The sequence below is a fragment of the Hydractinia symbiolongicarpus genome, chromosome 5, assembly GCF_029227915.1.
Source record: "Hydractinia symbiolongicarpus strain clone_291-10 chromosome 5, HSymV2.1, whole genome shotgun sequence".
NCBI lineage: Eukaryota > Metazoa > Cnidaria > Hydrozoa > Anthoathecata > Hydractiniidae > Hydractinia > Hydractinia symbiolongicarpus.
The window spans coordinates 21,149,569-21,162,125 of NC_079879.1; the positions used below are offsets into that span (position 1 = coordinate 21,149,569).

At 33.0% G+C, this 12,557-nt stretch overlaps 1 protein-coding gene across 2 annotated transcripts in view; it reads left to right on the forward strand.

The window, feature by feature from the left end:
* Positions 1 to 3,415: 3,415 nt before the first annotated feature.
* The window catches only part of LOC130645296 (cilia and flagella-associated protein 47-like), a 41,503-nt gene continuing 32,361 nt past the window's right edge, over positions 3,416 to 12,557 (forward strand). For both annotated transcript variants that reach the window (XM_057451246.1, XM_057451247.1), the window contains exons 1-6: positions 3,416 to 3,675; positions 10,439 to 10,593; positions 10,778 to 10,985; positions 11,258 to 11,304; positions 11,427 to 11,655; positions 12,223 to 12,493. In XM_057451246.1, the coding sequence (XP_057307229.1) occupies positions 3,523 to 3,675; positions 10,439 to 10,593; positions 10,778 to 10,985; positions 11,258 to 11,304; positions 11,427 to 11,655; positions 12,223 to 12,493 (1,063 nt within the window). In that variant the 5' untranslated portion in view covers positions 3,416 to 3,522. The remainder of the gene's footprint in view (positions 3,676 to 10,438; positions 10,594 to 10,777; positions 10,986 to 11,257; positions 11,305 to 11,426; positions 11,656 to 12,222; positions 12,494 to 12,557) is intronic.

Sequence of the window (12,557 nt, forward strand, 5' to 3'; positions counted from 1 at the left end):
AGAATGACTTTTTAACCGTGAATCGTTAAATCGATGCAAAGAGCCTAGGGTCAGGTTGTAAAGGTTTTCCTTAAAAGAAATAAGGAATTTTCTAAAATTGTCAAAATATGTTTGTATGTTTATTTACATATTTTAATACAAATATTTATTTACATCGAGCAAAGCAATTCTCTGTTAAAACACAAAGTGAGATGGTTTTCACACACCCGCGTCCCCAGGGTTTTTTGCCTTCTTAATATGAGAACTCATAAGACAAAAAAGTCTGGGGACTAGGGTGGTTTTCACACCAAAAAATGCGCTTAACACGCGGGATAACCGACCTTATTAGAACCTGGCAGAATAGAATTCTTTCTTCCTAGTTAGTAAAACAAAGATCACACAGTGGCTCGCTTAATCTTTAGCAACAAGATTTATACTCTCTTTCCAGTCTTTGTATTACTGTACACTCAATCGGCACGAAATAGCTGTGTCCAAAATCTGTTGGTTATAACGCCGGTGTTTTTTTCCTCTTGAATTGGCCTCGCGTACTTTTTCCATTTTGCTATTTCTGTACTTTCCACCGATTGAGCTAAAGATCCTTCAATCAAAAGATGCTTTATGTCACAAATACAAAAAACCTAAGCTGCAATGTCCAATCTTGCTTTTTCTGTTATGTAAGCTGTTCTTAGTCACCGATTTCACCCCCATCAGCGGGTTTAGTTGCGCATCGGCGCGCACGTTATTGCATACAGAACTTTCGCTGTCCGAGTGCGATGTAACCATGTCTTTAGCCCGTGGAAAAATCCACGGATTCACCCGTCCTTTTTATACCACACTGCGTGCGTCTCGCTACTTGTGCAGCTAAGCTACCATTTTGCGTGACAGACGGGCAGACGTATACGGGTATTATAATATAGATAACAGTCATTGTTTGAGATTAAATTAAGAACCACAAGCACAACCTTGTTCCCAGCGCTTGTTTTTTTTCTTTCTCTAACCGCCCGATGTCAGAAAAGATACAAGAAGCCCTGGGGATGAGGTTACGATAATCTTGTTGAGGTCCAGAAAAGATTGCTTATGCATCTGAAATCCTTGATCTTTGATGGCCAGGGTGTTATAAGCAGATTGACGCCCCACATTCATTCATTACTGGTGTCGATGATTCGTTAAAGAACCTATATTTTTCTTTTATACATAGCTACTTAACGTATTGTAATATATCCTGGGCAAGTAACAATGTAAATAAATTTAAAAGTTGTATAATAAACAAAAACATGCTTATGTCGCATAATTTTTAGTTTAGACAGATATGCACCAACACAACATTTATTTCTTTAAATTGGGGCTTTGAACATTTATCAATTAAATATGCATCAAGTTTTACTTTTCATGTACAAGATGAAACAAAACATCACACCAAAATTGTTTACTAACCAATTTAGTTCAATACAACATAAATATGATACTAGATTTTCAAAAAATAATGATCAAGTGCCAAAGATTTTATTAAAATCTTGCGCGTTTTTAATTAGACATATAGGGGACCATACCTATGGAATAAATTTTTATCTGATGATATTAAAACAAACTCAACTCTTAATATTTTCAAGATAAATGTAAAAAAAAAAATTATTAACGACCGATCTTATAGACATTTGTAGATATTTTTAGATGCACACTCTCGCATAGACCTGTAAATTCAACTAATTATTTTATAGAATATATATAGTTAGAATATTGCTTTATTATAAATTATTATTTTAGCTCTCTCTTTCTTTTTGCTTAACAGCGAGGCTTAGTGATAAGGCAATTTGTGCCTTCTTTTTGCTCCGGCCATTTTTGTATATATTACAAGATATTTTACCTGTAACATTTATATAACGGCGTTATATAACCTATAACCTATAACCGAGATGTTTTTGTCCGCTGGTGTGATTTTCAGACATGTAACGGTGTAACTGACCCATATTAGGTTGTTGCTTTAGACAAAAAAGAGAATAGTCTGGCAACCCTGTTCCCAGTAAGCGCTAGCACCTTAGACACCAGACAACAATAAATCCTGGGGACGAGAGGATGATGGTCTGAAAAATGCCACAATTGCGCAACATTGGACACTCAACACTTGCATCGATGCCCACGTGTTAACCTTCTTGTATTCCGTTCAAAATTCTTGCATTGTTGTGCATATCTACCCTGGTATAATTGGCTCTATTTTTGGTCGAGAGCGTCCATATATTCCTTTTTAGAATTTCGGAAAAAAATATTAATTTAAAGGGGAAGTTCGGTCATTTTTCAAAATTTGTGTGTTGAATAAATACCATCGTGTGAATAATTCCCATTACTTTACCATGGATAACTAAGCTAAGGATACTAAGTTAGGTACACCTAGCTGAAGGGATTTTTGGGTCAATTTAATGTATGGGTGTCTTGTGACGGATCCAAAAAATTTTGAGCATCATAAAAATGTTTAGATTTGAAACAAAATATTCTGTATAGGTATTTTTACCCATTTTCAGTTCTTATGTTCTTTAACCCTATTCGGTCCGGGGGGGCGGATTCCGCCCCCCCTGACGGTTTTTTTTTAATAACTCCTGATTGCTTTGTTATATGGCTATGATACTTACTGAGTTTCAACATTTATCTATTAGACACCTGCATGCTAATTTTTTAGGTCCCATACCTTTCAGAGGTTTTGATATTGGCCATTACTCGAAACAACCCCTAAAAATCTCTATGAAATCCTTATAATGGGAAAAATATAATAACTCCTGTTAGGATTATTCTTAGAACTTGAAACTTGCAACACAACTTTGTTTCATCAAGAAGAATCATTTTGAATAATTTGAACACGTGACTAATCCGATTTCCCGATTTTGTCGGATTTTACCCGAAAATCGGAAAAAAACGGATTTTCGGGCAATTTTTGGCAATTTTTTATCCGATCCATGTAAAAACCGGAAGATATGTTAAATAACTTTTATTTAGCTTTCAGAAACTTCAAACAGAATGTAAAAATTCGCTCTAGAACAAAAGTAATTATATTTTAAGCAGATAGTGGCATTTTTAACAATTTTCAAGCTTTTGATGACGTCACGGAAAATGTGCTGACGCAAGCAAATTTTTTTGGCGCCATTTTATTCCTTTTAAGACGTACTATAAGTGTGCCAAGTTTGATTCAATTTGAACAACCCTTTGAAAAGTTATTGAGGGGGGGCGGAATCCGCCCCCCCCCCCCGGTCATAGTATGTTTGAAAAACCCCGGACCGAATAGGGTTAAAGTAACGGGAAGGGGGCTTTATTTTTTGTATTTTGTGTTCGACTACCGTAAAAAAAGTTTGTTACCATAGGGCCAAATAAACAAGACGGTAGCCTGTCGCTTTTAGTTTGTAATAATTGGCTATTGTTTTATTCCTTGCGACTTTGATACTTTCTCAGACAACGGTAAATCACAAACAAATATGGCAGCCGCATGATCAACAAACTAACGTTGGTCAAATCAATGCAATGGACGAAAAGGAAAACTAGATAACATTTTTAGATAACATGATATCTCAAAGCCCTATAGGTGTAAAGATAACACCTCCTATTGTTGAATTTATTGATGCTGAATCGGGAATTGTTCACCAAATGAAAATAGATGTCCAGAATCTTAGCAAGACATCAAAACATATTAGATTTTTAGCTCCAGCGACAAACGTGAGTACTACGGTTAGCTTTACGATATGGTTATAGATAGTAGTTTGCTACATTTATTACCAAAAAATACTTTAGAATACGTACAAAATTATGATTTGAAATAAAAACTTGGAGCAATTTTAGAATAGAATACCATTGCAGTTTTAACCAAATTTCGCAAACAACAACCCCTAACAAGCCAGCCAAGGATTAAACCTATCCACCGTATAGCCAACGTACAAATGCAGTCAACAAGGAAACATAGCTAACAAGCTGACAATCCAACAATTCATAAAACCACTGAACTACGAAGAGACATAACAAAAACGAGCCCACATATTTAACAAGCCAACTCAGGCAACGACGAATATCCCCTAGGGTACTAAGAAAGAACATCAAAACAATGTTTGTAGACTAAGAAACAGGGTTCAAAGGTTGGTGTGCCAAAATAATATTTTGGATTTTAACTAGTTTGATTTTTGGTTGATTTTTCAATTGCAGTGTTGCTGATTGACTAGTCTTTTCTTGCATTTTAATTTTTGCGATGGTATTCTATAGTTTAGCCAAAAACTGCAATGCAGATACACATCTATTATATACTTATAATTTTTTGTCTATATTTAGCTATCACACCTTTTGTTAGAGTAAAACACCCAAAACCAGATCAGGGCACAAAATACAGCATATGTTTGTAACAAAATGATTTTGAAACGGATGAACAAACATGGTGTAATATGTAACGAACATAAAACACACAAGTTCTTCAAAATTTTCCTTTAATAATAACGAAACACCTTTTTTGAACTCGATCCTCATCAGAATTAAAAATATGAACCCTCAGCTTTAAACGAGCCTAACTTTAACAGTTGCTAAGTCCAAAAGCTGTCAATTTTGAAAAGGCCTAAGTCTGCTATGTTAGTGCATTGGCTCGTTGTGTATGTGTGCGTTACCTCTTTGGCTATGTTGAATACAGTGTGGATGTGATTGCTTGAAAATGGGTGTGTGAACACCGAAACATCACATTTTTTGTTGTTGTTGTCAATTTACTATGGCAGCGGTTCTTTATCATCTTACAGGGTGGATTGTTTGCATTCATGATGATATTCAAAAGTTGCTTGACTTACTCCAATTACCTAGACTCATGTTCTTGAGATTCACTTTTCACCTTTTGTTTAACAATTACCCTATACTGTCACTTTTTTCAGCTAAAAGTCGTTAATAATTATCAAAAAATAAAAATAATCCAGGGTATAGGTCCTTATAATTAGTATTTGATCATGGTCTTTTTCTCACCTGCAATAGGTCCAAAATAATGGTAATATTTCGTTTGATTGTTTACTATAGATCTTAATTGACAACTAAAAGACCCATCTATTCATGAAACACCTAAATAAAAATCCATGAATAAGGATAAAACAAGGCTGAATTTCAAAGGTTGTATTTTTAATTACTAGTCGATAAGGTCTGTGGAAAATCCACTTTGGCAAAACGACAATAGAAAAGATCCATCATATTATAATGACATCAGCAGTAATCCATTGCTGACGTCATCAAAAAAATTGATGACGTCAGCAATGGATCTTTAAAATTTTTTTCAAAGTTGTCTCACAGTTACTTCAATTGTTTAGAGATTAAAACTGTGATCAAAATAATACATATAATCATGTGCTTTTGACAAACAGTTAGGGATATTGGGTTTAAAGCATTTCGCTGACATCAGTAAAGACTCACCAATGTACTCAATTTTTTTGAAATTTGATTCACGGTTACTTCTGTTGTATATATAAAGCTTTAAACACTGATCATGAAAATTATTTGATTATGTTCTTTTGATGAACTCTTATAAGATATAAGGGTTTAAATTTTTTTGGATCGCGTTATTGACACATTGATTCCAAAATCAGGCTAACTTTAAAAAAAAGGCTTGGCATTAGTCTCGGATGGTCTCTAGTTACCCATGTGGAGAATGATGTCAATTGTTCCCACCTGTTTCTAAGTTATTTAGCCTTAAACATGAAGTGCAATGCAATGGCTTCAATGGTCATATTTCAGTTAATTGACGTCAAACTAATGTATTAACAGCAACAAAGTGATAATTTATTGGGAAAAAAATTAGACATGAAAAATCCACCTTGTAAGAGTCACAGACAGATATATGGAAGTTTCATATCTATATGATAATACAGAGCTTCTGTCTGTCTGTGTGTGTCTTTTACAAAGACGATATTTTTTACCACCCGAATGCATGAGTTTTTAGAGGTTTTTTTTGTTGCATTTGTCTAACAACCGTTAGAAACTATGTGATACAAAATAAGCAGTATGATTCGCTCAAATACGTACTTTCGAACAGGACGGCATTCAAATAGAAAGTTCCCTTGGCGTAAAAACAAACAAACATAATTTCTCGACTAAAGAAGCGGATGAAAAATGTCTTATTTTTGACGATCCCTTTGTCATAAAAAAGTCCAGATAGTAAAAGCAAGAAAAGTCAAAGCGGAAAAGTAGAGTGAAGTTAAAAAGAGTAATAAAAGGTTAGAAGTAGAAGTAGAAGAGTGAAGTTAGAAGCTATGGAAGTAGAAGTTGAGGGCAAGAGTTTGAAGCGGGTTAAAATTCAGAAAAAGTAAGAACTTTAATATTTTTTAGACGTGCAGTTTTTTTGTAAGCTAGAGCTATGCTTTAAATTGTCAAGCAGACTTGCATACCCATAAAAAACCACTTATCAAATTCTTAAATTTTAAAAAGCTAGCATATTTTTTAAATTTTTTTCTGCATAATTAATTGTGCGTAACTAATGTTTTTGCTAAAACTCAAAATGCTACACTAAGCTTGTTGTTAGCTAAACAAATTTGCTTTTCAAATGGAAAACTCTGGTTTGTTGAACTTATCCTATAATTGTAACAGTCAAATTCTGCTTTATCAGATAAATTATAATCTTAATTTATATAGCCATAGGTAGCTACTATCTCTTTAAATGTGTTTAACTAAGCATAAATAGCTAGCTAAGTCTCCTCAGTTTAACTATATTTAACTGGCTGTCTTAGCTAACCTATGAGTTATTTTGTTATTCCTCTTATTAAGCTATCTTCGCTACCTTAGTAGTCTTACTTAGGGATCTGTTTAAGCATTAATATAGAAGATGATGCTAACAAGCCACAAGACTCACTGAAATTTTTAGGATTCGTGCGCAAACATTTTTATGCTCATTGAGTGTATTTTTCTCACATTTTGTATAAACTTTCATGGAAGGAGGCTACATGCAATATCATGTGTAAGTGTGTGTGTTAGATAGATAGATAGATAGATGTGCATATTTTACATGGCTAGCCTCACAAATATCGAGGGATATACCCTGTCTATTATTTCCAGGAGGGGCCATGGCTTAGATGGAGAGTCCTAGAGTATTTAATGCTCATCTTGAGCTACGCAGACCCAATTAGTAGGGCCCACGCTCTACTAGACAACTCCGGGCAACATCCAACGGCCCACACAGTGTGCCATCATCCCAATTTCCCTCACATGGCTTGGGTTAACCCGGGGCTATGGTAACATTCACTCACCCATGTTGAATCGCCGTCAAGAGGAATCGAACCCCGGCCTCCCGCACAGAGTACGAAAGCTATAACCACTAATCTACGGCGCCACAAAGTTAAGTTTCCTTATTTTTATTTTTTTGTTTTTGACATTTCCTGTTAAATGTATTGTAACTGTTAAGTGTATTGTGGTGATCCTGCATGCAAAATACCAATATGATTGGTTTTTTGTAAATTCTAAACATTTTTGGGGAAAAATTGTGGCACCGTAGATTAGTGGTTATAGCTTTCGTGCTCTGTGCGGGAGACCAGGGTTCAATTCCTCATGAAGGCGATTTAACATGGGCGAGTGAATAACCCAAGCCAAGTGAGGGAAATTGGGGAGATTGCACACTGTGTGAGCCTTTGGATGTTGCCAGGAGTTGTCTAGTAGAGCGCAGTCCCTAATTGGGTCTGCGTAGCTCAAAATGAGCATTAAATACTCTAGGACTCTCCATATAAGCCATGGCCCCTCCTGGAAATAATAGACAGGGTATATCCCTCGATATTTGTGAGGCTAGCCATGTAAAATATGCACATCTATTTATTTGTGAGGCTAGCCATGTAAAATATGCACATCTATTTATCTTGGGTTAAAGTTTTGCAGGTGAGGGTGGTATGGTAGTCCATTTATATTGTTCGTGTTGCAAACTGCAGTTATATAATTTTGTGTAAACTGTTGTAGAAATGGACATGTACTGCAATATGCAAATGCAATGTACTGAAAAACATGTTTTTTTGTAGAAATATACTTTACTGTAAGCTGTTGTGTAAGCTGTTTTTTTTTTAATATTTTGTATATTCAATTTTTTGTTGGAGAGAACTGTATATGTATTTGCTGAAAGAAAATTCCACGGTTTCACGTTTTTGTTTTTGTTGAGAATTTTACAATATTGCCAAAGGAGAACAATTTGCAAGGAGTAAATTCAAAATCAACAAGAATCAGTTCTTTTAACATTATTTTCAAAACCAAGTTCAATTGATTTTCGGGGGAATAAATATTTTAATATATGTTATGACTGAAGCTGTTTTTCGTTTTTTTATATTTTATGTTCAACTTTTGTAAGGAAGCACCATATGCGAAAATATAATAGTAAAAAAAAATTATACAATAAGATTTTACGCCTTTGAAGTTGCATTTTTTATATTTTGTATAAAAAATTATTGGTTGAGGACTGTATGCAAACTGAAATGACCGACTTTTGTGTAAGATTTTATCGGCAAAAACAATATACAACATGCCGAATGAACTGATTTTTTGTTGATTTTGATTTGATTCTCTAAAACAGTTTTGTTTTACTTACATTTTGTGTAAACTTTTGTGAGGAAATTAATCTTTGTTGATTTAAAACTAACTCCTGGCTCACCGCGTTTTTGACATTTCAGTTTAAAATGTTTTGTAAAGGGCAGTATGGATCATCATACCAAAACACAATTAATTTTGTGTTGTTAACTGGTTGATTTTTACATTTTGTGTATATTTTGTTGGAGAGAATGGTATGCAACTGAAATGACTGATTTTTCTAGATTTAAATTTGATGTTTTCCAAACTATGGCTTTTTGATATTTTTGTATAAGCCTTAAGTGGTAAGACAATATTTAAAATGTGTAAAGAACTTATTTTTGTTGATTGCAGGCCTTCTATTTGACATTTCAGATTAAAATACTGAGGGTTTTCAACACAATCACTTATAAAATGTACATAATTATTTGAGATACGTTATTTCTGACATTGTTATTATCTGTGTTGTGACTGTCGTTGTTGTAACTGCCAATGTTATTACTGTTGGTTTTGTGAGTATTGGTGTTGTGAGTGTCGATGTTGTGACTGTCATTGTTGTATATAACTTTTTGCGAAGGATTTAATGGGATTTGAAATTTGACATTTTATGTAAAATTTTAAGAACATCTTGCAAACAAACTTTTTTGACATTTTCAGATTCATTTTTTTGGTGTCAAGTGCATTTTTCCACGGGCTTTACCGACTAGTTATTATATAGATAAGAATAAAAATTGGTACAAATCGGACTAAAGAAAGCTTGAAAACCTAAAACAGCCAGTCTTTGGTTGGAATCTACTGGTACTTTGTGAAATAATAAATTTGCTTGGTAAAACAATGAAATTGAGATATAGTTTAACGCTCTTTAAAAAAAAATATTCCATGTTGCCATTGGCCCAGCCATTACAAACACACAGACTCAGCATACTTACTATAACAGATATACCCAAAGGTTTAATATTTTTTATGTACAAGTATATCTAGGATTTCTGTTGCAATTATGTGTAAATTTTGTACGCATTTACACACTTAAGCCATTTATTTCACAAATTTTTTTGTTAACATGGTAACATCTTCATATAGCATAAAAGTAATAATGAGAAAACAGAACCTTCAAAACATTCAAACAAACAACATAGTTTCCAACACAGAACATAACTCTTAATTGAGCATAATATGCAGAGCCCCTACTGGCAGTGTAAAACAAAAAATATCAGAAGCTTTTTACTTTATCATCGTTTAACAACCAAAAGGATACAGAAAGATTAAATTTATTTAGCTATGGTGTGATGTGACTCTTTTAATCTATAGGTTTATTATTTGTCGTTGCTTTATTGTGCTCTAGAGCCAGATTTTTTCTTGCATTCAGTTTTATGTCAATAATTGCTGTATTTTAAATGTGTATGTAAGTTAATAATTTTAAATTTTTGAATATCACCTAAAGATGTACTGTGTTACCATATAAAGCATTGTTAAATACAAAAAAAAATTATAATATATTTTTTTAATTATTGTTTACCTAAATTTTTAAACAATAACAGATATCATCTTCTCTGTGCATAACTAAAAACCACCTGGGCCAAAATAGAACCAATTTCCTAAAGTTTTTTTAGAATTTTTTTTATTTTTATTACAAGCCCTGATGAAAGCTTGGAAATTCGCAAGATTTAAGCACTCAATTACATGCCAAGTTACAGGTCTGCCACTCATAGTGCTGTTCACACTTTATGGCCCCCAGTGCTAATAGGGTGAATGTTTATATAATAAACCATTTAGAAAATAAAACAGACTTTCCTTCACACACGTTGCTTTAGAACTGATGCTGGCTGAAGTGCATTTAAAAATTTATATTTCAAATTTTTAAAGAACAGTTTTAAGTAGGTTAGTAATGCATAGTTTTCTGTTGCATTATACAAAGTTCTGTATTTATTTATAGAAGTTCCGACTTCAATGCAAGGAGGTTGAAAAAACCATTGCTCCTGGGTTAGATGTGTCAGCTCTTGTGGAGTACTACAATAATAAAGATGAAGACTGTCAGGATTGTATTGTTTTTATGATAGACGACAAATTTGTAGAGGTGCCATTATTTTCGTAGGTGGATTTGTAGTCAAATAATTTTTTTTTAACATTACCTTAATGTCATTGTTATTTTTTATATAAATTTGAGACCTTTGTCAATGAAGAGATTAACATTTAAGAGAATTTAAAATACATTTAATAAGAAGGACAAGATAATCATTAAAAATATAAAATAAATTTCTGTAATTTTTTTTAGGTATGCTCCAAAATCTACTCTAATAATCAGTGGCTCTGTTGACTTTGGTACAACTGTTGCGGATGGTCAACTCTTTACAAAGGAAATTTCTATATTGAACCATGGGCTGAAATGTGGTGATTATAAAATTTTTCTCAAAAAGGAATTTCCATTTCACATATTACCCTTGGAAGGTACTATTCATCCAGGTTACTCACAGCCAATCCGTGTAAGTTTTGGTATTCACCTATATTGTTAAACATTATAATCCTGGATTTTTGAATTTTTTTTCTTAAATAATTAGATAATTTCCCAGGCTATGTGTATAGGGAATTTCTTAATGCAAAGGGAAGAAATATTCAGATGTGATTGAAAAAATTCAATTGAAATTTATAATGACAGTTGCCAATACCTTAAATACTGTTATGCCCTCTACCAGATAAATATTTATATTCTAAAGCATTTTTTGATGACTAATGTAATTATTAATTTGGTTATTAGTTTGAATTTATCAGCAAAAATATTGGAAATATTGAAGAACATGTGAGGTAAGTTTATGTATCAATACCCTGTTTTCCATATTCATTTAAACAGAGAAATTTGGTCCCTTTCTCTCACCTTGTATGCAGATACATGTTAATATATCTACTGAATATTATAACTTTTTCAGGGTTGAACTTAGTGGACAATCAGAAGAATTTATAACTGTGAAAGCAAATGTTGTTCCCCGAGCTCTAGTGTTATTATCACAGGATAAACAAAAACACATTGATTGTATTAAATTTGGATCAGCATACTATGGAACAGATGTTGTTCATAAGTACTGGTTATACAATGCATCTCCCGAAGAAACAAAATTCATTGCAGTGTTGGATGATGAAGGAAAAGGACAAGAAGTGGTACGTACTTTTAAACAAATTTATCAAAGGTTTTGAGTAATAATAAGAAACTTGCACAAACTCATATTTAAGGGTGGTGATACTATTACTGCTTCAGTTGCATTGTAAGTAACCATTCTGCCTAACTTTCCTGCTTTTTTCCTTGCTAATGCATAACATGTAAGCACGTGAGAGACAACAGTTAAGATACAGATAAATATATGGTTTAATGATTTTTTCAGTGACAACTGCTTAAGATGGAAATAAAGCAGCAAAAATTAAAAATAAGCAAAAAAGTTAAATTTAAACTTATTATATATATAAATACAACTATACCTTGTTTTCTGTTTTATTCCTCTGAATAAAATAGGCCATTGAAACTGTGATGAAAGAGATTTTTTTACATTTAAAAATAATGTAAATGCGGTATAGATTTATTAAGTTTCCTGAGAATCATTTTTTTTGTGTGTGTGTAATATTACAAATTTTAAATCTTGAATTTTTTTTTTTTTTTAATCAAACTTTTTTTTTAAAAAAAAAAGTTTAATGGCGATAATTATGACATTTAAATGTCTTCTCTTTTGATAGGGTATAGACGTGACCAAATCAGTCATTGATGTATGTACACAACGTGAAAAGTCACTAGTGGGAGCTGAAATAGCCTCCCTGATATCGGTTACTCCAAGCCAAGGGACATTAATGCCATATGAGAAAAAAATCCTATACTTCAAGTTTAGTCCAAGGTTTGTTAAGGATGCCAAAGGCTGGAAACATGAAGGAAAGCGCCCACCAAGGCAAGATTATGCAGTCTTTTTAAAGTTCCAAATAGTTGCAAATGTTGGAAATGAGAGTGAAAGAGGTATTCTTTTGGTGAAATGTTTCTTAAAAAAAAGTTGCTAATGTGTTTTAACTTTAAAAAAATC